The sequence below is a fragment of the Salmo trutta genome, chromosome 8 (assembly GCF_901001165.1).
Source record: "Salmo trutta chromosome 8, fSalTru1.1, whole genome shotgun sequence".
Taxonomy (NCBI): Eukaryota; Metazoa; Chordata; class Actinopteri; order Salmoniformes; family Salmonidae; genus Salmo; species Salmo trutta.
Window position 1 is genome coordinate 40,063,035 of NC_042964.1, and position 27,092 is coordinate 40,090,126.

The window sequence follows — 27,092 nt, forward strand, 5'->3', positions numbered from 1 at the left end:
GGCTCAGAGATCAGACATCATCTAAACTAGCAAGATGAATGTAGTTGCACCCCCTTTTGCCCTCACAACAGCCTAAATTCCTTGAGGCATGGACTCTACAAGGTGTTGAAATCATTCCATCGGTCCGCCTGGCACCTACTACAGTACCATGCCCCGTTCGAAGGCACTTAAATATTCTGTCTTGCCCATTCACCCTCTAAATGGCACACATAAACAATTAATGTCTCAATTGTCTCAAGGCATAAAAATCCTTCTTTAACCTGTCTTCTCCCCTTCATCTACACTGATTGAAGTGGATTTAACAGGTGGCATCAATAAGGGATCATAGCTTTCACCTGGATTCACCTGGTCAGTCTGTTCATACTGTTTTGTACACTCAGCGCATATACAGTAGGCATCTGCCAAAATGAGCGTAAAAAAATGCAATGAGCATGCTCCACTTTGTCCACGACAGCCAACAGACGCTCATCATAACACGCCCCTTCTTACAGGTGTACCGTACTGTCCTTACCTCTGACACCTTCTGTTGGTCTGGCCGTCTCCAGCAGAGTCACCATGCAGACCATTAGAAGTAGAACCCCTTTACTTCCTTGCTGTGTGTGTCTCTCACTCATCCTGCGAGAGAAAAACAGAGAGGGTGAAGAGAGATGCACGGCTACACTTAGTTTGTTTTAACAATGGTTATACACTTATACACAAGCATCCCATTGTCTACTTCAGCATCTCGCACGTTAGGCATTTAGGTCATCCAAAACATGACCGTTGCGTCTCAGTGGTCTTAAGAGACTTCCTCTCTCCACATAGCTATTATTCATCAACGTTGATCTGTAACAACTGAACGGGTGAAAGAAAATCATCCCGTTGCTTTCTGCCATATTACTTTTACCGTTCGTGTCTATTTGGATCAGTGCGAAAAGAGGAAGACATTTGACTATTGATGTCCCATGGTTCACATTCATTCTGCTCCTGCCTTTTCAAATCCACTTCCAAGAAAGGCACAACAAGTGTCCATCTAGTAGTGTCTTCTCCTGTGTTGTAGGAGATGTGCTTTAAATTGCATCAGACATCTGGCCAACCTCTGCTGACCGGAAGCCTACACACTAGTCAACTACTCATCTCCACCTTCATTAACCCCCTCTATCTTTTTCTGCCCATCCCCTCTTCTCTAGTTTCATTCACTTGCTTTACCTCCGTCTCTACCATATTTCCTAATTAACTCTCTCTCTCTCTCTCTCTCTCTCTCTCTCTCTATGACGGAGCCAAAAGGGCCACTCAGAGCAGGTGAGGCCCTCTGCCACCCCCACACAGGCCCTCACCATTTCAGTAGGGCAGTAGGGCAGAGGCCCGTGGGCTGTGGCTCCACACAGGGAGGAGACGAGAGAGGAGCCTGGGTTCTTCTACTCAGAATTAATCCATTCCTTCTGCCTTACCCTGGGCCCTGCACTCTTTTCTCCCTAATGAAGTGTGGTTGAGATTGGGACGGAATACATAAACCATTTGGCATTGCTTGCTATCCTTGACAGGAAATGATCAAATTTCGAACACAAGACACAAGTGGTGCAGTAATTACTGGAAGAGGCGAGGTATCAGATGCCATGAGGCAGAGACAGTTACATGCTTCGTCTACCCCTTTTATTTCACCATCCCCTGTCTTTCTCCACCTCGATCATTGACATATAGATTGTGTATCTCTCACAGGGATTATCAGATTATTCATGTAGTTCATTTTATTTTTGCAATCATGAAACGGGAGCTGGCCTTTTGAGTGCGGAAATAGTGATTAAAAGATGGCCGATCAACAAAACAGATAAGACTGACCATTCTAATACAGCACTGAGCTGCCATTGTGGCCTTGCACAGGATTACATTTTCCAATGCAAGATTTGTAAAATGTACTGTTCATTCCACGTCTCCCATAATAAGTGGATGTTACTATGATGCTGCATAACTGTGCCAGTATATCAGCCATGCACAGCACAAACAAACACATTATTAACCTCTTTCTAGTCAACAACCCCATTTTTCACCTTGTTCACTGACTGTTCAAAATTATTCCGATAATCATGAGGGATCAGTGAGTGTTGATTTAGCAAACTATTCATCCCCTTCCTAAATCTTCACTCCTCCCTGAACACTCACATATACCACTACCTCACATGAGGGGTTTCTCTGAGAAAGCACAAGTCTGTGAAGTAAAGAACCATTTTGTGCATTATTAGTATTCTTGAAAGCCTTTTGATTGCAAGGGAAACTATGAAAGGGTGCAGATAATAACAGTCCCACTTCAAGCAGTGGGATTTGAGTTACCTCCATATTCCACATCACCATTGTGTGAAATTACTATTTTTAATTGTACTGTAGTTTTAGACAGAAAGGAGGAGACTCACACTTATTTTCGAGTTAAGATAGTGTCAAAGTGCAAGCATCAAGTTCTAATTTGTGTGTTTTATTCAAATACAACTTCATGTTTAATGCATGGATTTTGTCACAGAATAGACCCAGAGGAAATATGCATAATGTATGCCACTGATTGCTGCAGGCACAAAACACAAATATCACACAAAAGTTTAGAGGAGAGCAAAAACAAACCGAACAGGAATAAACCACAGAGAAATGTACTGTATAATTAAAATATGGTTTGTGAGGATGAGTTTCTTTTTCTTCTGCCTCTAATCTATGGATGTGTGCTGATATTAATGATACAATACCTCTATTAAAATTGTTAATTTGAAGAACATAGTATTGTTCACTCGTGCCACCTCAGTGGTTTGCCTTAATTGATATCTGTGTTCAAATTCATTTGGAATGGGACTTTTCTCCCTTTATATCTCTGTAGCAGTAAGGTCTGTTGTTCGATGTATGGCCTATGGAGTGTAGATTTGATTTTCTTTCAAGAGTACAAAGTGCATTCGTTTAAAACTGAATGAAGCAAGAAAAATGTTTCCTTTCCTGTTCGTATGCCCCTTCCTATTCTATTGACTTCTTCTCTCTCTGAAACATATTGAATAGTTACAGACCAATGAGCAGCCTTTCAAAAGACTCAACTTGACCTTGCAGAGGGGAGCGGTTGCATTGGCTATGGAAGGACCACTTCAAAAAGAGTTTTCCCACACAGAAGAAACGTGCATACATAGCTGATCTATATGTAAAATTAGCTGAAGTGAGTGCAATGAAAAATAAGGGATTGACTGTATATTTTGATTTCATTAAATTATAATATAAAAGGTATAAAAGGCTATATTATGTTGCATTAATAAGATGTAAATACGCGTTATTACCTTTTTAATGTAATAATATCTATATTTAGCAGGTTTTCATAAAGTCAGGTGTTGGATGTTAAATGCTGTTACTGTTTAATGACCAGCAATAACACGTGTCTTCATTGAGCGCCAACAATTACTAATGCAAATATGATTTATGTAATTATGCTGTTTTTGCACATATTCATGTTAATTACTATATTCTTGATAAATATCTGAAACTGTGTCATAATGCATGGGTTTGATATGAGAACATTGCCACTGCTAGCAGTGAAGTGAGTATTTGCCTCATAACACCAAATACTCTGGAGTACAATTATTGGTTAGATTGAATAGTATTACTAAATAGGCCAACTGTGATTGGATGAAGACCATGTGATTCATTCCTATCCACAAGCTACGATGAACTGCTTTACGAGGCTGGTCCTCACTGTGGTTCCAACAGGTCATTAGGTCAGCATGTGGTTCAAATCAAATCAAAGTTTATTTGTCACATGCGCCGAATACAACAGGTGTAGACCTTACAGTGAAATGCTTACTTACAGGCTCTAACCAACAGTGCAAAAAAAAGTATTAGGTGAACAATAGGTAGGTAAAGAAATAAAACAACAGTAAAAAGACAGTGAAAAACAGTAGCGAGGCTATATACAGTAGCGAGGCTATAAAAGTATTGAGGCTACATACAGACACCGGTTAGGTAGGTAGGTTGAGGTAGTATGTACATGTAGATATGGTTAAAGTGACTATGCATATATGATGAACAGAGAGTAGCAGTAGCGTAAAGAGGGGTTGGCGGGTGGTGGGTGGCAGGACACAATGCAGATAGCCTGGTTAGCCAATGTGCGGGAGCACTGGTCGGGCCAATTGAGGTAATATGTACATATGTACATGAATGTATAGTTAAAGTGACTGTGCATATATGATGAACAGAGAGTAGCAGCAGCATAAAAGAGGGGTTGGGGGGGCACACAATGCAAATAGCCCGGTAGTCATTTGATTACCTGTTCAGGAGTCTTATGGCTTGGGGGTAAAAACTGATGAGAAGCCTTTTTGTCCTAGACTTGGCACTCCAGCACCGCTTGCCATGCGGTAGTAGAGGGAACAGTCTATGACTGGGGTGGCTGGGATCTTTGACAATTTTTAGAGCCTTCCTCTGACACTGCCTGGTGTAGAGGTCCTGGATGGAGGCCGAGCAATTGCCGTACCAGGCAGTGATGCAACCAGTCAGGATGCTCTCGATGTTGCAGCTGTAGAACCTTTTCAGGATCTCAGGACCCATGCCAAATCTTTTTAGTTTCCTGAGGGGTTATGGTCAGCCTTCCACTGAACGTTAGCCTATTCCCCAAAATCATTACTAGATTCTGCCGAGCTCCTTGGCTGATCTGTGGAGAGCGAGGTCGTGTTCACAGACTTTGATAAGTTCCCCCTGTGCCGTTGTGGTGAGGAGAAGGTCGTAGGTCAGCCTTCCCCATGGACAGACAGTGATGGGTTCTGACCTGAGGTAAAAGCGAGATGCTGGCACTCTACAGACAGGGCAACATACCAAGATCTCTTTCAACCCAGAGTGAGTGTTTGCATCAGTAAGTCTTTTCAGGCTGATACAAGAACAAAGACGAGCGATGGAGTGTTCTCACAGCCAATGGGTCAAGCTGCTGCAAGTTTTAGAACTTTTGTCAGGGATGGATAGCATAACTAGGTTGCTTTTTAAGAAACTTGAGATTCAATAATTTAAGAGTGGGGCTGAAATCTAAGACCACGTTTGCCAAGGGGAAGAGATAGTGGAAAAACTGTATTCCCTTGTGAAGACAGACTGTATCAACGGGATACATGTCAAATCATTCTGTCCTATTTGTTAAACCTAAAAATATTTTGCCGCGTAACACATATGTCACTCATATCCCAGCCTTGAAGGACCAATCTATAATAGTTTTCATAATGTGGACAAAAGACTCCATCGACCTTGGCCTACATACATACTGTAAAGAGGAAGGAACTCAGGAAGGGAATTTATTCATCAAGACTTACAGACGTAGGATGTTAATTTGAGCCAGTTTGCAACAGCAGGAAAATAATCCTGCAGCAACAGGAAATGTGAATTATTATGTGGATTAAAATGAATGGACATTTTTGTGGGGCTTGATACATTTCAAAGTGGAAATTACTAGCTTCAGAAGCCTTTTTATACCTCAAATACATTACAAATTTTACATTTCCTGTATTGCAGGACAGTTCTCCTGCAACAGGAAGATCAAATTAAGATCCTACATCTGTATTTACATAGTGGAAAAAAGTAAGGGCCCTATTAGCAAAGAAAGAGGCCATACAGGAGAGGAGACTCTGATGGTACAGTAATGGTGGAGCCATTATAGTAAGTAAGATCTGCTGAAGTTGCAAAGCTATTACACAGTTAAGCCACGCATGATGAGAGCTGTTCCTACACCACTGTACTGTGCAAACCTCTTTGAGACGACCCACAGTAACCGACAGAGGGATTTGGGAGGCCATAGCAACAAAGAGCCCTGACACATTCGGCGAACAAACATAGGCTTTTATTCCTATAGACATGGCCCAACATATGATAAAAGTCTCAGTGTAATAAAGTGAGGGAGAGGGTGGCGTGGGAGACAGACAAAGCTCTGGATGGAGAGATTGGCAGGCAAGGGAGTGAAATCGTTAAACTGCAAAAACCTGGACTTTCCTCTCTGTCTCTGGAGCTGGATTTGATACAGGGATTATCTCTCTCGTCTCTCTCTCACTCCCCCTCTCCCCCCCTCCCTTTCTCTCTTTTCTTCGACCGTGACAGGGACTGTCACCTCGGACAGCTGCAGTGGGCCGATTGCACGGTCACAGAACAAGCATCTCTGCTACACAGATGTTCTCCACTGACAGTATGAAGCGAAAGTAATGCTTTTTCCCCTCTGTCACACCAAACACTTTTCATGATCCTGCTTTAATGTGAATGTAAACGAGACGTGACACCAGTCATAACAGTCTATGATTTTTAGGTCAAAACTATCAACAAAATCACCAAACCCTGTCACAAAATATTCTCTGGTTCAATGTCTATCTTGAGCTAACCGGGTCACTCTGGCTAATGGAAATTGCAATGCATGTCCGGCAGAGATAAAAAACACAAACAACATGTAGAAGCTTCCCAATATACTGTAAGTGTAACTGACATGAAAATGCAGGGACCCCTAAATGCATGACCTGACTTCAGTTTTGAACCCTTTCAAAAGTTTTCACTTCCAAGTGTTCACTTGTTACCAGACACCAACGCTGAGTGCCCTTTCCGAGTGGTAACCGTCATAATGACCTTCCGTAATGACACCTTCCGTAATCACACATTGGAGATGTGAAGCCATTTAAGAGGGCAAGCTCATAAACGTAGCAGGCTGCAACATTCAACCCCGTCTCAGACAGGCGTACGGGGGTCAGTGTGATATTTCAATCCGTTTCCCATCAAGTTCACTCTGGCACTATTACCAATCAGGAGAAACCAGTGCATTCACACCAATGGATTGGATGGCTGCCTCTCTTGCTCTCCTTTTCACACTTCCTCCTCCTATGAGTTATGAGGTCATAGTACAATGGTCTATTTTGATATGGACCGTAATTGCTCTCTTAGCCGAGGCTTTATGAATTATGAATGAATGTGGTCTAAACATTTTAGTAGTAAGGCATTGCATATCTTTTGAGTGTTTACTTTAATGAAAGGTAGTACAGGAAGTAGTCATACAGGATGGGCTCCTTGACTGCTACCCAATAATGACTTCCACATGAAAAGATTGATCAGAGAGAGATGAATATAGGGGGGAACTATGAAATAACGTCTTTGAGTTCTGCCGTTTACATTCGCTAGTTATGCCCTTTTGTACGTTCTATTAAGTTTGTCTTCTTGATTGATGCGACTGAAATAACTGTAAAGAACCCAGCAAGAGCTATTTTTCTTTAACGCATATTGGTCTTGTCAGACTTGATAACAATGGTAATATTACTTACTTTTTTTCCATCTACACACAATACCACATTAGGCCTACCTCCTCGGTACATTTCTTACGTGCACAGCTGATATTGATGAAGTGGTGATTATTGTTGTGGGTGACCTTTGTCGCATCCGCAGAGGAAATGTGCATCACCTGCCTGTACTAGTAATGACCTGATGAGGTTTGTGTTATTTATATGCAGCATCCGCACCGCCACCCAGGCTGGCGATGTCTGAGCAAACAGACATATTAGACTTCCTGTGCAATTCAGACACTGGTCTCCACCAGTCTCAAAGAGTTAGAGCCTTGAAATATTTGGGTCCTTTTATCTAACCACATATCACCACTGTCTTCCGTGTCTGTCATAAAATGTATTGGTTTTGATTTGGCATTTTTCTCGTCTTTATATTATCCTTTATGTTTAATCGTATTGCTTTATTCTGCTTTTGTCATTTATTTATGATAAGGCCTTTGGGCTGCACCGCTGTATGAATTACACTATTACAATAACATGTATCATGAATGTCAATAGATGAGGGTATAATGTGGGATGTCTTCCCTAAGTGTATGCAGCATATTTCCCCTCTCGTCACTCTTTACCATTCTCTCTTCAGAAGTGCAACACTCGTTACGGCTATTGACATGCTAAGGCAGCCGTTTGAAATATTCATGTGCAATATTTTTTAAAGCAATGTTTCCATCCCCTTACAACCTAATCCCAGAAGACGATGCTACAGAGAGAAAGCAGTGTATTGGGTAGGGAACATAGGCTACGTCCCAAATGGCACCCTATCCCCTACAGGCCTATATTACATAGGGCTCTTGTCAAAAGTAGTGCAGTATGTAGGGACTAGGGGGCCATTTGGGATGCTGCCATAGAGAAGTGGCACCACATTATGCCTTAGTGCTGCAGGGTGAATAGGTCCTAGCTGTTCAGCAGGGAGCAAATGACTTCAAAGATCTGGCACTTGACAACATGTCAAAAACGGAGAGCCACTTGAATTATCCAATCATGGTGAATGATGCAGATTGTTACGGAAGGTGTGCGTGCAGGAGTGTGCACGTGGCCATGCCTGTAGTGTGTGAGGCCGTGGGTGTGTATATGTGTGCGTTTGCGCGTGCATGCGTGTATGTAGACTATGTGTACACATGCTGTGTGCTAGCATTAGACACCAAAACACCGTAATTTATTCTTGTATAGAACCACCTAGGCTTCGGAGTGTTTTCCCCCAGTATTTGCTTGAGGTGCAGTAGCAACATATAAAACAAACCGAGGGTGCCAAGTGGTCTGACCTTTTAGGGTAGGCCGCTTTTCACAAACACTTAACCACCGTATGGGAATCAACGCAGAATCACCACAAGACAGGGGTTGCATTGATTCTTCTTAGAACAAAAGACAATGAAATGTGACCTGTTATCTGCAATTACAAGATGGGGCTCATAAAGGACACAGTAAAGGGTACCGTTCCTGATCCACCACCATTGTTTTGTAGCATCCACGTGGGTGATGCAGCTAGGACGCTAATTTGGGACAAATAAGAAACCTGAACACCCCTCTTGTTTTCAATCATGACGTCACTACAACAAAAACTGTCATTATGACATCACATCCAACTTTGCCCACTAGGGAAAGTGACCTTCAATCGAGACCCTTGGGAGAGCTGGCGGGTACACAGATGCCGAGGCACATTCACACCTGTAGCAGTGATTTGGTTTAAACAAGCCTAATATTACATGTAATTTAAGGAGCTGTTGATGCGATCGGACAGGAGAGCTGAGAACTAATTTAGTTCCAGACACATCGGGATGACATGTTTCACCAGTGTTAATGCACTGACTTTGTTTATATGTCGTAGTAGAATTGTGTTCATGGGCTTGGCTGTTTAACACACCTCTAAACCGTTGTTACCTCAGACTCCATCTGTTGTGACTAAAACGACATTCCCTATAAAGGTCCAGTGCAGCCATTTTTATCTCAATATCAAATCATTTCTGGGTAACAATTAGGTACCTTACTGTGATTGTTTTCAATTAAAATGGTCAAAAAGAAATACAAATTGCTTAGCAAAGAGCAGTTTCTCAAGCAAGAATTTTACTAGGACTGTCAGAGTAGTCTGAGTGGGGAGGGGAAAACTGAAAACTAGCTGTTATTGGCAGAATGGTTTGGAACTCTTTCTTATTGGTCTATTAACTAATTTGATGACAGCAGGCAAGCCAAACTCCATCCCCCCAAAACAGACACATTTCAGCCGCTCTTTCCAAATAGCTATTACACTAAAGGGTCCTTAATCATAATTTTCACAGCATTATTTCAACCTCATAATGTGGAAATATATATAAATCACATTTTTGACTGCACTGGGCCTTTAAAGTTAAGATACTGTACTGTTAAATAAAGACACAATCTATCCCCCGGGTGCCGCATGCCGCATTCAAAGTCACAGGCTAAATTTTCTTAGCCTAACTTGGTGTGATCGGAAACCAAAAATTCCTACCTCGGATTAACGGAAGCCAATAAGCGAGAGGAAACATGAATAGAGTGTCTAAGCCGTGCTCGGGCGCGCTGAGCTCCTCTTTGATGAGAAAGAGAAGGTGAAAAGTGAGGCGTCAGAGCGAGGGAGCACTCTATTTTTAGGAGGCTTGATGAAACTTCTCATTTCTGTACCAAGGACAGGCGAGAAGAGACAGGTGATTATTTAATGCCTTTAATTAGCCACAGAGACTGACTGTTCTACCTGTTAGCCAATTATTGTCTGAGCACTCTGCACCCGACTCTTAATAACTTACTAACTGAAGCTGTAATATATCACTTCCTGGAAAACATGGAACTGAATATGTTGCTTTATTGCACAGTAAACCGTAGCCAGGGATGGGAAAATGATGCACAGCAAATAATGGGTAGTACTGTATGTTGTTTGGTACTAAACTTTTCATTTCAAGTATTCAAGATGTAAGAATTTCTAAGACAACGGTAGGGCTTTATTATGCTATCTGTACCAACTACCTTGGTGATGGATTAACCTTATGAAAAGGTGTTGTAAAGCACCCTGCCTGCCACATTGTCAAGCTGTCGAAGATCCGTTAGGTGTGATTTTACAGTACCTCAGCTGGAATAGAAACACCTTGCAGCAAATGTCATCATATCATTACCACTCATCAAGATCATGTGCGTGATCAAGCCGGTGATTAGCCTGACATGATTCTATATTACAGTTGCTGTCTTCATCTGAGGTTATATACAGTAGCGTAATTGTAACTGGAGCTATTGGAGATGCTATTCAAAAGAGTGACTGGAGATTTCTGTTCTGCTGTCCTTGCCTGCAAGTGGAGAGACCTTGAGGAGCAATGTTTCAAAGGCTCCTTCTTTCCCCCATTGAAGCCGGGGCACCATTTGTTCAGAGGTTCAAGTTAAGACTGATAGGCGTGAGAGCCAAGGTGAGCAGCGCTTCCCCAGAATAGCACCGTGTGTGTGTGTGTGTGTGTGTGTGTGTGTGTGTGTGTGTGTGTGTGTGTGTGTGTGTGTGTGTGTGTGTGTGTGTGTGACCCTGACAGCTTATCAAAATCAGGCTTCAAAACCTTTCTTCAGTGATAATTTGTAGGTCAGTGCCACTGACCATTCCGAATGCACAGCCTATCACAAGCTATGCCAGAGCAGGCCATGAATTAACAACACCTTTCATTCTCTTTCTCTCACTCGTGTCAGCCTCATTCACATGTCAGCACAGCTACGTAGGCATAGGGGTGGAGTGGGTGGCTGGGGCCAACCAGGCATTGATTTAGATTAGCGAGGGAGGCTCCTCGAAGTCCAGAAGGGGATCAGGGTGTGTTCAAATGGAACAGGCAGGCCTTATTTTAATGGGGGGGGGTGAAGGAGAGAGGAGGGGGTGACAAAAAATATATATTTAATTACACAGAGAGTGATTGAGCGGATTAAAATGAAATGGTACACTTTTTTCTTCCTCCTCTCCTCTCCTCTCCTCCTCCCTCCCTCCCTCCCTCTCCTTCCTCACTCTCCCTTTTTTCTTCCTTCTCTCCCTCTCCTCTCTCCCTCCCCTACCCCTCCCTCTCCTCTCCCTCTCCTCTCTCCCTCTCCATCTCGCCACTCTCCCTCTCCCCCTCCTCTCCCTCCCTCTCCTCTCCCTCCCTCTCCTTCCTCACTCTCCTCCCTCCCTCTCCCTCCCCTCTCTCCCTCTCCCCTCTCTCCCTCACTCACTCACCCCCTCCCTCTCCTCTCTCCCCCTTCCTCTCCTTTCCTTCCTTTCCTCCCTCCCTCCCTCCCTCCCTCTCCTCTCTCCCTCCCCTCCCTCCCCCTCACTTCTCTCTCCCTCTCCTTCCTCACTCTCCTCTCTCCCCCTCCCCTCCTCTCTCCTTTCCCTCCCTCTCCTTCCTCCCTCTCCTCCCTCCCTCTCCCTCTCCTTCCTCACTCTCCTCCCTCCCTCTATCTCACCTCTCTCCCTCACTCACCCCCTCCCTCCCCTCATCTCGCTTCTCTCTCCCTCTCCTTCCTCACTGTCCTCTCTCCCCCCTCCCCTCCTCTCTTCTTCCTCACTCTCCCCCTCCCTCTCCTCTCTCCCCCTGCCCTCCATCTCCTCTCTCCCTCCCCCCTCTCTCCCCATCTCACCCTCTCCTCCCCCTCCCTCTCTCCCTCTTCCCTCCCTCTCCCGTTTACATCCAGGAACAACGAAGCAGAAGTTATTTGAGCTTGTGCTCTCGCGGGGGTTATAATCCGGCCTAAGTGACAGGCTAATTTGTGGTATTAGATTACTTTCATCAGCGCGTTTCGTTGGGGCCTCCTTTGAACGCAAAGGGGCATAAACGGCCGCTCTGCTTGGATGGCCACGGTGACTCGTGTGCTGTTCATGAGGACTGTCAAGGGGGGTATCACAACACCGTGGTGGCTCAGAGGAGTCACACACACCTGCCCATTGCCTTGTTCCAACTCCTTGATGACTCACTATGAAAACATGTGTACATGGATTCTACACAGATGATGTGGCATGTTATAATTTTGTCCTTTTAGCAGGTGTCTGGCATTGCATTGCAGTACTATGCACGTGGCTCCCAAAGGTTATGTTGCCATAGACATTGACAGAAGACTCTTACAGAGCTTGAATGTAACATTAGGGGATCATTAAGTAGACCACTTGGACAAGCATCCGTTCACAGTCCACATCAGCTGTCTAAAACCTTTATGAAAATGGTCCAGAAATGAAAAATGACCTGCCTAGCTAGTCATCTCAAATGAGGATCCACCAGAACAAGGTGTCACTCATTATCAAACTATAGGAGAGCACACACACACAAACAGAAAGAGAGAGTGAGAGAGACAGAGACAGAAAGAGTGAGACAGAGAGAGCCTTAGAGAGAGACAAACAGAGACACGGAGAGACACAGAGAGAGAGAGAGAGAGAGAGAGACAGAGAGAGAGAGAGACAGCGAGAGAGAGAGACAGAGAGAAGCAAAAACACATGCAAACATTTCTTAAAGTCACAATGGCAAATGCGTCTAAGTCAAGTTATTGCAGGAGACCATTCAGAATGTCAGAGGCCAGAACAAGTAATTAAAGGCAATAGAAAAAAATGAGGATTAGTTGGAATTAATCCGCAACTTTCTCATTTTCTGGGCTGAAAACGCTGAAATGGAACGATATGGAAATGTAGCCGAGCATGGCAGAACTAATGGGGCTGCAGCTTCTCCCTGAAATGAGAAGTAGCTAATGGATGGCCAGGCCTGGATAAGATGGCTGAGCGAGATTGCATGTGGATTTAAATGATTAGGAACATGGTGGCCGGGGCTCTCTTTGTGCAGAGAAAAGTAAAATGTGACAATGAATGCTAAAATATGAAATCCGCCATTTAAGAAATACATTTTATTTTCTCTTATTCAAAATACAGGCCATGTGACCCAGAGACACAATCCAAATCCACCATTCTGGAAATGCATGTCATTTAAATGTATTATTTATCAAGGGGGGGTGATAATGGACATTTGTGTGGCGTGTAACAGTGAGCATCTGCAAACAATTCCTTGCACCGTTAAATACATTAATCAACATGGTACTTAGATGTTAACAGGTTGTAGTTTGTATCATTTTTTTTTTTACTCAGCCAGCTGTAGATTCTATTGTGTGCACAGTATTTAAGACTCACACACAGCTTGGTGAAAGCAGAAGCAGCTTACTCTAGTCTGAGTCGACATCAGAGACAAAGACTAACAATAACCTCAGTAGGTGGGTGGTTGGGTGGGTAGAAAGAGAAGATGGGGAATGTGATGGGCTCTGACACTCAAATGGAGAGCTGATCGCTGATGGCTGTGGATCAGAACAGGCTCCACCCTCATTACAACCAGGAATAGGAAATGGAAGCAGCGCTCGCTGCTCGCTGCTCTGTCGGGAGGGACTGGAGCATGCAGCCTGACTACTTCGCTGTTCCGTACAGCTGCGACCAAGTTGGACAGGTGCGGGCCGATAATTGGTTGCCGTGTCGACGGGAAGCACGCCGAGCCTGTCTCCAGGAGCTCATTACTATCACTCAGAACACGTCCAACCCCCCCCCCCCCTCCCAAACTGGACCAAACCTCCAAATGGCTAAACTTATTTCTGTGTGGGACATCACTTATTAATTCTTGTGAGGTGCCACTGTTTAAGGAGAGCATAAAATACAGAGCAGCGGCAGCCATCTTTGATGGGTGAGCAATGACCAGGCTGTTTCTAGAATGTTCTAATAGGACTAATTTAAAACATGATTTACAGTAAATGAACCTGAAAGTGACTAAGACATGCTGTTTGGAGCATCTATGTCCTACAGGTTCCACCACCTTATAGTGCCATTGTTCCCTGAACCATTCTAGACCAGTGCTCACCAACCGGTCCATCTTCAAAGCATTTCTAGTCGATCACCAAACCAACGATAAAGCCAACGATAAAGCCTTACGCTCCTATTGTATTTTCTTCGTCTTGCACTGTTGGCGGTAGGTGCACTTGATTCAGAATCCCTGCTGTGCATTGGTCTGAAAGGACAAACTCCGCCTACCCGGCGGACCAGGAGAGCTGTGGCTTAATCAAATGCACCTACTGTGCTGGCCAATCGGATAGCTCAAATCCCCGTGCCTACCTACAGTTTCCACGACCCCACAGCAAAGTTTGATACAAGCCTACGTGAGATTTCATCATTTTTAAAACCATGACCAGAGAGAGACTGTCAAAGAATACAGCAGTTCTGCTGTTTTTATCAGGGAGTTCATGTTTACATTTTTATTCAGCACTGTCAACACTGTTTTTAGTCAACACATTAACAAAACATAAAACGCTCTTTTCCCTACTTCCACTCGCGTTGCAGCTGCAATGAACGAGTATCCAAGTGTATAGATAGCCCTGCGTTTTTATTATCAGCAGCTCGTAGTGTCTATTTTAATATAAAGGAATATTTCACTTTCTCTGGTCATAGGAACAACATGAATTTGTGCATGAGGCAGAAATAATGCAGTGCGACTCGAGTTTCGCCATCAGGTGGAAGGCGGTGTCCCCTCTCTCTGGTCAGTCTCTCTGGTCATTTGCAGATACCATCAGTCCGGTAAAATAAAATAAAACATTATCAGCAAATTACTTCAATTTATGCTCAGCTGTACCTTGCAATTGATACAACAACTGATCTAGGCCTATTTTGTTATCAAAGCTTGAGTTTTTAAATATAATATGGTCTGAGATTAACAATATTGGCATGCCAAGCATAGCCAATTTACTATGATAATGTATTGAAACTATTGCACAACCCACTGGGCACACACTGGTTGAATCAACATTGTTTCCACGTAATTTCAATGAAATTACGTTGAACCAACGTGGAACAGATGTTGAATTGACGTCTGTGCCCAGTGGTAAACCTCAGTCCTACAGAACTGTTTGTATTACGTTAATGTTGCAATGTCTACCTGAGCGGTAGATCTCGGCTTGCTTTTTGACAGAGAAAGTGATCTTGACTTGACAAGAACACAAAGTTGGACACTTCTGAGAAAAATTTTTGAGCCTTACGCCTACATTCAGGGAATGTCTTGAGACCCCAAAATGATTGTCTGGTTTGTAAGGCATACAGAAGTTGATGCGTTGTTGGAACTGGCAGTCACTCTCCAAAGCCACCAGTGGACACAAAGCCATGACTGGGGGGCATCATTAGGCTACAAAACTCAGGCCTGTGTAGGAACTGTTGTCTGAGAGCACTCTGTGGTAGCCTACATAGTCAGAGGGCTGTGAGGGACAGGCTGAAGAATTACAAGAGAAAAATCTAAGTATATCACATTTCCATGATGAACAATTGGGCTCGGATAAACACTGTGATGTACTGTATGATCCAAACCAAATTTCCCCTTTTTACTAAATGCATGCTGGATAGTGGTGCAGGGTACAATTGTCCTGACAGCTTATGAATGTATAGCCTATAGCCCACAATATTAAGATTCAAATTTTAAAAAATCTATCTGCCGTAATATCAAACAATAGGTTAAAAAAATAAGCCTATTTCTTTTGAGAAGGACTCCTGATGAATTGTTTTCCTTTTCTGAATAAGAATGCTAGAACACACTATTTCCCCTTGTGTCATCTCAACACACACACACACACACACACACACACACACACACAGAGAACAGAAAAATGCATCGCTGAGCAGATGCTGCTGAGTATGTGTCTGATCTTGCGCCTTTAAGTAAAGTCTGGTGAGAAAAACTAACGCCTCAGAAAACTGCTGCAAATTGGTGGAGTGTGGCACTGTCTGGGTAGTTCTATAACAGCATGGTCTAGGAAATACATATGAGCATAGAGGACTGACATATGAGCATAATATAATATTGATGAACCTAATAGGTGACTGAATCAGCCTTCGGAAGAAAATACAATCAGGCTACACTGCAATAAAGTCCTTCACACACTGTATACTGCAAAGACCCCATAACAGGCCTACATTTTTCACAACCTTTAATAAACAGCAACCCACTTTTTTTGCCACCCTTTTGCACCTTATTGATAGGATTATGGATTTGCTGTTTAAAAAGCAGACTGATAGTGAGGGGAAAAGCCTGATGCATGGACAGAAGGTGAAGCCCTGTCCTTGACAACTACTGAGATTGAACGACCATCCAATATAGATTTATCTGCTATAGGCACACATTGAGTTGACTTTGTCATTAACTGCAGATAAGTAGCTTGCAACAACACTTGACACGTGATGGGACACACTTAAAACAGATTTGCATCAGTTTGTCTGATTTAGCTCACTGTGGTTGACAAGAAATCCAATTAGGCTAACACTCAATTATCAACTACAGTCTTAGAAGAAAAGGTGCTATCTAGAACCTAAAAGCTTTGTTTGGCTGTTCCCTTACGAGAACCCTTTCAAGAATATTTTCTGGTTCCAGATAGAAGCCTTTTGGGTTCCATGTATATACAACAATTCCCAGAAGGTTCTACATGGAACACAAAAGGGTTATCCTATGGGGGCAGCCAAATAATTTTTCTAAGAGTGTACAGCAGGGTTCCCCAATTGGCGCCTGTGGGGGATTTTATTTGCCTCCCCAAGTTTTTGGGGGGGTAAAAAAAGATAAAAAAGAAAAAAAGACTAAAAACAACAGGAAATCAGCTCCAAGTGATTTTTATTCAGGAAATCTATTCCAAGTATTCCCATGCATAATAGAAAGACACGTGATAGTATACATGTAAGCAAGGTTTGAAATGATTCTATTTTAGTCAAACATATCTGTTTGGGCTTCTTGAGGTCAATTTGCAGTCTACAAATTATTTGTAACTCTGTTCCGGCCCCCCGACCATCCGCTCAAGAAAAGAAATCTGCCCGCAACTGAATCTAGTTGATGATCCCTGGTGTGTACAGTATGCGGTATTTCCCAACATCCTGTGTGACCCTTTAGGGGCTGACAATGTACAGATAAAGCATGCATCATGTTAAGATAATGATATTTACAGGCAGTGAGCAAGGTATACTATACAAATCCCTCTGACTGAAGAAAAAGCAGAGCCAAACAGGTGGAGGCTGGTGTGTTTGTGGGATAACAGAAAACAGACAAGCATAGCGAGTAAGGCATGTTAAAGCAACAGCATGGCACCAATAAACTCCAGCGTATGGCTTGTGCGCAGCAGGTAGTGATGAATGTAATTGGTGCAATATCAGCTGAAGCTATCACTCTGGTTTCCTGCATGAACCGCCTTCTCTTGATTAATGAGTGACAAACTTCTTCATTGCTAAATGATTCATGTGACCTAGACTAGAGTCCCTGCCTGCAACCATAACAACCAACAAGAGCTTGGAGTCTACTGGCTTGTGCCATTGGCTTAGCAACAAGAAGCCTTGTTTTTATGCATTCACGGCATGTTACTGTACGTGCATTCTGGTGTGATTGGATTTCTTTCTCTTCCCCTCAAGTCTGCCGTATTCTGACATTCAGGAAGTGTGCCCGGGTTGACAGGGTACTACAGGGCCAAAGACGTGGCTTTGAACTCCTCAGAGTTTCTTCTACCACCTCCGCCACCTCTCTCACTTTCTCTCTCTCGTTCCCTCCCTCTTCCTCTCTCTCTCCTGTGGAATCATTTCTGGTACAGTCACCCCGGTAGAATGCAAATGAGAGCGTGAGTGAAGCGTCCGTGCTAGTGTGGGCCCCGCCGTGGTCCCAGATCTCGTTAGGACCCGGGTTGACATTTACCCAGGGAGTGTGTTGATTCGCCATGTGTTGCACAGAAATGTGAACACAGAAAAAGCTTTTGATAGACTAGAATGGTCATATCTTTGGTTGCACTTGGCTTCAATTTCATTAAAATATTATATGCCAATCCCTCAGCCATAGTAATAAACATGCAATACCTGCTCTGTTCCATTCAGAATAACTAGAAGTAGCAGGCAAAGTGATCCCATCTCACCTCTGCTATTTTTATTGTCTATGGAACCCCTGGCCCAGGCAATTCGACAATCAAAATAAATTACACTAATCTCTCAATTCTACAGATCCGGTCATCTCATTATACGCAGACAATATCTTACTTAGACAATGTCTCTCAAACCCTCCCAAAGACTTTGAAGATCATAGACAAATTCAGGTCCATCTCAAGTTATGAAATACATCTAACCAAATCTGCCCTGCTGCCTCTCAAGACCATGATGAAGTACTCCATCTCTACTTATGGAATCCCAAATGTTTTCCATTCTAAATATTTGTGAATAGATATATTTCCTCCCTTAAATACAATCATTGCCAGAACCATTAACAGAAAGCTCAAATAATTTCAACCCAACCTCAGTAGATGGACTAATATCCCAGTTGCAGGCAGAATATCTATTGTCAAAATGAAAATATTGCCATGACTGAATTTCTGTAGTTTGCTTCCCTTGTCTCCCCCTTCTGGCTATTGGGATAAAATCCATAGTGCGGATTAAAAATATGAATTGCAAGGTAAGCAATCCTGGATAAAATTAACAAACTTAGAAAGGGGGAGGACTATCTGTACCAAACTTTAAATTGTATTTCCATGCACTAGCATTTCGTCCCATCCTAAATTGGTTTAGACATCATTCTTCTGCCCCCTGGATGAAATATGGTGTCTTCTATTGACCTGGAAGAGGTGGTTTTCACTGAAATATTCCTTAAACAATATAAACTATGCTTTGGTCCTATTATTACTCACATAATTTCTATTTGGTGCAAAATGTAAAAAACGATGTAACTGAGAATCAAAATGGCATACCTGTACTCCCATATTTCACAATAATGCCTTGCGATCCCTAAGGGTGGCATTTTGCATCCCCCACAATGGTCCAATTGTGGAATGCGTACCCTTGCCGATATCATGGATAGTAATGGTTTGAGAACATTCCAAGATTTGAAAGACTCGTAAACATTACAAGTTAAAAATGTTTTTTCTATATTATCAACTTTGGTCAGCTATGCTGGCCTATGGAGTCCCTTGGGAAACTCAACTACAGAATCATCCAATGCTGGATTTTTTAACCTCTTACATCTAGATGTTCCGCTAGCGGAACACCTGCTCCAATATCCAATGATGGGCGTGGCGCGAAATACAAATTCCTCTAAAATCCGAAAACTTCCATTTTTCAAACATATGACTATTTTACAGCATTTTAAAGACAAGACTCTCGTTAATCTAACCACACTGTCCGATTTCAAAAAGGCTTTACAGCGAAAGCAAAACATTAGATTATGTCAGCAGAGTACCCAGCCAGAAATAATCAGACACCCATTTTTCAAGCTAGCATATAATGTCACAAAAACCCAGAAGACAGCTAAATGCAGCACTAACCTTTGATGATCTTCATCAGATGACAACCCTAGGACATTATGTTATACAATGCATGCATGTTTTGTTCAATCAAGTTCATATTTATATCAAAAAACAGCTTTTTTATATTAGCATGTGACGTTCAGAACTAGCATACCCCCCGCAAACCTCCGGTGAATTTACTAAATTACTCACGATAAACGTTCACAAAAAACATAATTATTTAATGAATTATAGATACAGAACTCCTCTATGCACTCGATATGTCCGATTTTAAAATAGCTTTTCGGTGAAAGCACATTTTACAATATTCTCAGTAGATAGCCCGGCATCACAGGGCTAGCTATTTAGACACCTACCCAGTTTAGCCTTCACCAAAATCAGATTTACTATTAGAAAAGTTTGATTACCTTTCCTGTTCTTCGTCAGAATGCACTCCCAGGACTTCTACTTCAATAACAAATGTAGGTTTGGTCCAAAATAATCCATAGTTATGTTCCATCAGCGACGTTTTGTTCGTGCGTTCTAGACACTATCCCAATGGTAAATAAGGGTCGGGCGCATGGCACATAACGTGACAAAAGATTTCTAAATATTTCATTACCGTACTTCGAAGCATGTCAACCGCTGTTTAAAATCAATTTTTATGCCATTTTTCTCGTAAAAAAAGCGATAATATTCCGACCGGGAATCTGTGTTTCGGTAAATAGAGGGAAAAACAGAGCCTAAGCCCTTTGTCCTCTGATAGACCACTTAGCAAAAGCGCTCGTGTGTTTCAGCCAGGGCTTTGAATTACGTCATTCAACTTTTTCCCGGGCTCTGAGAGCCCATTGGAGCCGTAGGAAGTGTCACATAACAGCAGAGATCCTTTGTAATGGATAGAGATGACAAAGAAGGGCAAGAAATGGTCAGACAGGGTAGTTCCTGTACAGAATCTTCTCACGTTTTGGCCTGCCAATTGAGTTCTGTTATACTCACAGACACCATTCAAACAGTTTTAGAAACTTTGGAGTGTTTTCTATCCAAAGCTAATAATTATATGCATATTCTAGTTTCTGGGCAGGACTAATAATCAGATTAAATCGGGTACGTTTTTTTATCCAGCCGTGAAAATACTGCCCCCTAGCCATAAGAGGTTAAATGAATTATCTGGGCTCCCGAAAGGACTGATCTCTATAATATATAAACAACTTTTGGAAAGCTCATATTCTGAGCGAGCCATTAAAAAAGTATGATCTACAGATCTAAGTGAATCCTAACGACTCTTTAACTGAAAAGGAATATGGAAAAATACTACCTTGGCATCACGTAATCCCAACCATCAATTTATACAAGTTTGTTCACAGACTGTATATAACAAAAAGGAAATGTTTTACAAGGAAATTGGCCCCATTTCCCAACTGTTCATTGTGTCCCCTAAATCAGGTAGGCACTTTCCTTCATATGATGTTCCCTGCAGTTAAATGCTTCTGGTCCAAAGTAAAAAAAAATATTTTGAAGCGCATGAATGTAAATATTCAATGCGTTGCATCTACTATGTTACTTGTCGATGATAGCTCCTTGAATCTCTCAATCAATCAGAGAAGATTACTGTTGACAGCTAGCATGGCCGCAAAACAAATGTTGCCTCTTAGATGGCAATGACCCCACTCTCTCCCAATTCGCCAGTGGATAAAGTTACTATTAGAAGTTAGAACATTAGAATTATCGACAGCGAGAAAAAATAGTGCTAGTAAATGAACAATTGAGGCCTGGACAAATATACTTGACTCCGGGAAGTATAATCTCAGCTAAAGCCTAGCACATACAACTAAACAATCCATAAAGCCCAACACATACATGCAATCAATGTACATGCAAACACTAAACATATAAAAGTATGTGGACACCCCTTCAAATTAGTGGATTCGGCTATTTCAGCCACACCTGTTGCTGACAGGTGTATACAATCAAGCACACAGACATGTGATCTCCATAGTCAAACATTGGCAGTAGAATGGTCTTACTGAAGAGCTCAGTGACTTTCAATATGGCACCGTCATAGGATGCAACCTTTCCAACAAGTTAGTTCATCAAATTTCTGCCCTGCTAGAGCTGCCTTGGTCAATGGTAAGTGCTGTTATTGTGAAGTGGAAATGTCTAGGAGCAACCGCTCAGCCATGAAGTGGTAGGCCACACAAGCTAATAGAATGGGACCGCCGAGTGCCCAAACGCATTGCGCATAAAAAAAATCGTCTGTCCTCGGTTGCAACACTCACTACCGAGTTCCAAACTACCTGTGGAAGCAACGTCAGCACAATAACTGTTCGTTGGGAGCTTCATGAAAGGGGTTTCCATGGCCAAGCAGCCTCACGGCCACACAAGCCATGGCCAAGCGGCCACACAAGCCTAAGATCAACATGCGCAATACAAAGCGTTGGCTGGAGTGGTGTAAAGCTCGCCGCCATTGGACTCTGGAGCAGTGGAAATTCTCTGGAGTGAGGAATCACGCTTCACCACGGACAAATCTGGGTTTGGCGGATGCCAGGAGAAGGCTACCTGACCGAATGCATAGCGCCAACTGTAAAGTTTGGTGGAGGAGGAATAATGGTCTGGGTCTGTTTTTCATGGTTCGGGCTAGGACCCGTGAAGGGATATCTTAACACTACAGTATACAATGACATTCTAAACAATTCTGTGCTTCCAACTTTGTGGCAACAGTTTGGAGGAGGCCCTCTCCTGTTTCAGCATGACAATGCCCCCGTGCACAAAGCGAGGTCCATACAGAAATGGTTTGTTGAGATTGGTGTGGAAGAACTTGACTGGCCTGCACAGAGCCCTGACCTCAACCCCATTGAACACCTTTGGGATTAATTGGAATGTTGACTGCAAGCCAGGCCTAATCGTCCAACATCAGTGCCTAACCTCAGTAATGCTCCTGTGGCTGAATGGAAGCAAGTCCCCGGAGCAATGTTCCAACATGTTGTGGAAAGCCTTCCCAGATGAGTGGAGAATGTTTTAGCACCAAAAGGGAGGACCAACTCCATATTAATGCCCATGATTTTGGAATGAGATGTTCGACGAGGAGGTGTCCACACACTTTTGCTCATGTAGTATATACAGTGCCTTTGGAAAGTATTCAGGCCCCTTGACTTTTTCTACACTTTGTTACGTTACAGCTTTAATCTAAAATGGATTAAATAAAACAAAATCCTCAGCAATCTACACACAATGCCCCATAATGACAATGCGAAAACAGGATTTTATACATTTTGCTAATTTATTACAAACAAAATACAGAAATACCTTACTTACATAAGGTATTCAGATCCTTTGCTATGAGACATGAAATTGAGCTCAGGAGCATCCTGTTTTCATGGATCATCCTTGATATGTTTCTACAACTTGATTGAATTCCACCTGTGGTAAATTCAATTGATTGGACATGATTTGGAAAGGCACACACCTGTCTATATAAGGCCCCACTGTTGACAGTGCATTTCAGAGCAAAAACAAAGCCATGAGGTCAAAAGAATTGTCCATAGAGTTCCGAGACAGGATTTTGTCGAGGCACAGATCTGGGGAATGGTACCACAACATTTCTGCAGCCTTGAAGGTCCCCAAGAACACAGTGACCTCCATCATTCTTAAATGTAAGGAGTTTGGAACCACCAAGACTCTTCCGAGCTTCATGAGGTAGTCACCTGGAAATAATTTCAATTAACAGGTGTGCCTTGTTAAAAGTTAAGTTGTGAAATTTCTTTCCTTCTTAATGCGTTTGAGCCAATCAGTTGTGTTGTGACAAGGTAGGGGTGGTATACAGAAGATATCCCTATTTGGTAAAAGACCGAGTTCATATTATGGCAAGAACAGCTGAAATAGGCAAAGCGAAACGACAGTCCATCATTACTTTAAGACATGAAGGTCAGTCAATTCGGAAAATTTCAAGAACTTTGAAAGTTTCTTCAAGTGCAGTCGCAAAAAACATCAAGCACTGTGATGAAACAGGCTCTCATGAGGACCGTCATAGGAAAGGAAGACCCAGAGTTACTTCTGCTGCAGAGGATAAGTTCATTAGAGTTAACTGCACCTCAGATTGCAGCCCAAATAAATACTTCACAAAGTTCAAGTAACAGACATCTCAACATCAACTGTTCAGAGGACACTGCGTGAACCAGGCCTTCATGGTCGAATTGCTGCAAAGAATCCACTACTAAAGGACACCAATAAGAAGAAGAGACTTACTTGGGCCAAGAAACACAAGCAATGGACATAAGACCGGTGGAAATCTGTCCTTTGGTCTGATGAGTCCAAATTTGAGATTTTTGGTTCCAACAACCATGTCTCTGTGAGACGCAGAGTAGGTGAACGGATGACCTCTGCATGTGTGATTCCCACCGTGAAGCATGGAGGAGGAGGTGTAATGGTGTGGAGGTGCTTTGCTGGTGACACTGTCAGTGATTTAGTTAGAATTCAAGGCACACTTAACCAGCTTGACTACCACAGCATTCTGCAGCGATACACCATCCTATCTGGTTTGCGCTTAGTGGGACTATCATTTGTTTTTCTACAGGACAATGACCCAAAACACACCTCTATTCTGTGTAAGGGCTATTTGACCAAGGAGAGTGATGGACTGCTGCATAAGATGACGTGGCCTCCACAATCAAACGACCTCAACCCAATTGAGATGGTTTGGGATGAGTTGGACTGCACAGTGAAGGAAAAACAGCCAACAAGTGCTCAGCATAGATGGGAACTCCTTCAAGACTGTTGGAAAAGCATTCCAGGTGAAGCTGGTTGAGTGTGCAAAGCTGTCATCAAGGCAAAGGGTGGCTATTTGAAGAATCTCAAATATAAAAAGACCTCAGATAAGAAATTGTAGACCTCCACAAGTCTGGTTCATCCTTGGGAGCAATTTCCAAACACCTGAAGGTACCACGTTCATCTGTACAAACAATAGTACGCAAGTATAAACACCATGGGACCACGCAGCCATCATATCGCTCAGGAATGAGACGCGTTCTGTCTCTTAGAGATTAACGTACTTTGGTGCGAAAAGTGCAAATCAATCCCAGAACAACAGCAAAGGACCTTGTGAAGACGCTGGAGGAAACAGGTACAAAAGTATCATATCCACAGTAAAACGAGTCCTATATCGACATAACCTGAAAGGCCGCTCAGCAAGGAGGAAGCCACTGCTCCAAAACCGCCATAAAAAAGCCAGACTAAGGTTTGCAACTGCACATGGGGACAAAGACCATACTTTTTGGAGAAATGTCCCCTGGTCTGATGAAACAAAAATAGAACTGTTTGGCCATAATAACAATCGTTATGTTTGGAGGAAAAAGGGAGATGCTTGCAAGCCGAAGAACACCATCCCGACCGTGAAGCACGGGGGTGACAGCATCATGTTGTGTGGGTACTTTGCTGCAGGAGGGACTGGTGCACTTCACATAATAGATGGCATCATGAGGTAGGAACACCCCAGTGTTTAATTTGCCATACTGTAATACTTTTGCCACTATGGCCTATTTATTGCCTCACCCCCTTATCCTACCTCATTTGCACACACTGTATATAGACTTTCTCTATTGTATTATTGACTGCATGTTTGTTTATTCCATGTGTAACTCTGTGTTGTTGTTTGTGTCACACGGCTTTGCTTTATCTTGGCCAGGTCGCAGTTGTAAATGAGAACTTGTTCTCAACTAGCCTACCTGGTTAAATAAAGGTGAAATTATAAAAAAGGAAAATTATGTGGATATATTGAAGCAACATCTCAAGACATCAGTCAGGAAGTTAAAGCTTGGTCGCAAATCGGTCTACCAAATGGACAATGACCCCAAGAATACTTCCAAAGTTGTGGCAAAATGGCTTAAGGACAACAAAGTCAAGGAATTGGGTCAAACCTCAATCCCATAGAACATTTGTGGGCAGAACTGAGAAAGCATGTGCAAGCAAGGAGGCCTACAAACCTGACTCAGTTACACCAGCTCTGTCAGGAGGAATGGGTCAAAATTCACCCAACTTATTGTGGGAAGCTTGTGGAAAGCTACTCAAAGTTTGACCCAAGTTAAACAATTAAGGCAATGCTACCAAATACTAATTGAGTGTATGTAAACTTCTGACCCACTGGGAATGTGATGAAAGAAATTAAGGCTGAAATAAATCACTCTCTTCTATTATTCTGACATTTCACATTCTTAAAATGAAGTGGTGATCCTAACTGACCTAAGACAGGGAATATTTACTAGGATTAAATTTCAGGAATTGTGAAACTTAGTTTAATGTATTTGGCAAAGGTGTATGTAAACTTCCGACTTCAACTGTAGGTCTAAAAAGGGCCTAAAATGGCTACTTTCATCATGATTTTCTCAAACATTGTTTGTGATACAAATGTAAATTGTCCCACCAACCCCAGCCTGGGATCTATATAAGCTCAGCAAAAAAGAAACGTCATCTCACTGTCAGCTGTGTTTATTTTCAGCAAACTTAACATGTGTACATATTTGTATGAACATAAGATTCAACAACTGAGATATAAACTGAACAATTTCCACTGACATGTGACTAACAGAAATGGAATAATGTGTCCCTGAACAAACAGGGGTCAAAATCAAAAGTATCAGTCAGTATCTGGTGTGGCCACCAGCTGCATTAAGTACTGCAGTGCTTCTCCTCCTCATGGACTGTACCAGATTTGCCAGTTCTTGCTGTGAGATGTTACCCCACTCTTCCACCAAGGCATCTGCAAGTTCCCGAACATTTCTGGGGAGAATGGCCCTAGCCCTCACCCTCCAATCCAACAGGTCCCAGACGTGCTCAATGGGATTGAGATCCGGGCTCTTCGCTGGCCATGGCAGAACACTGACATTCCTGTCTTGCAGGAAATCACGCACAGAACAAGTAGTATGGCTGGTGGCATTGTCATGCTGGAGGGTCATGTCAGGATGAGCCTGCAGGAAGGGTACCACATGAGGGAGGAGGATGTCTTCCCTGTAACGCACAGCTTTGAGATTGCCTGCAATGACAACAAGCTCAGTCCGATGATGCTGTGACACACCACCCCAGACCATGATGGACCCTCCACCTCCAAAACGATCCCGCTCCACAGTACAGGCTTCGGTGTAAAGCTCATTCCTTCGACAATAAATGCGAATCCGATCAGCACCCCTGGGGAGACAAAACCGTGACTCGTCAGTGAAGAGCACTTTTTGCCAGTCCTGTCTGGTCCAGCGACGGTGGCTTTGTGCCTATAGGCAACATTGTTGCCAGTGATGTCTGGTGAGGACCTGCCTTACAACAGGCCTACAAGCCCTCAGTCCAGCCTCTCACAGCCTATTGCAGACAGTCTGAGTACTGATGGAGGGATTGTGCGTTCCTGATGTAACTCGGGCAGTTGTTGTAGCCATCCTGTACCTGTCCCGCAGGTGTGATGTTCGGATGTACCGATCCCGTGCAGGTGTTGTTACACGTGGTCTGCCACTGCGAGGACGATCAGCTATCCGTCCTGTCCCCCTGTAGCGCTGTCTTAGGCGTCACAGTACGGACATTGTAATTTATTGCCCTGGC

General features: G+C 43.0%; 1 protein-coding gene across 2 annotated transcripts in view; it reads right to left on the reverse strand.

Moving 5' to 3' along the window:
* Nucleotides 1-27,092, reverse strand: part of LOC115198913 (chemokine-like protein TAFA-2) — a 54,586-nt gene that overhangs the window by 14,965 nt on the left and 12,529 nt on the right. Inside the window, exon 1 of one of the 2 annotated variants that reach the window (XR_003879319.1) lies at nucleotides 512-619. Coding sequence is in view for 1 of the 2 variants with exons in the window: in XM_029761326.1 (XP_029617186.1) it covers nucleotides 512-614 (103 nt within the window). In the remaining variant the exon portion in view is untranslated. Of the gene's footprint in view, nucleotides 1-511; nucleotides 620-27,092 lie in introns of those variants that run through there. The other variant, XM_029761326.1, reaches the window with a different exon arrangement.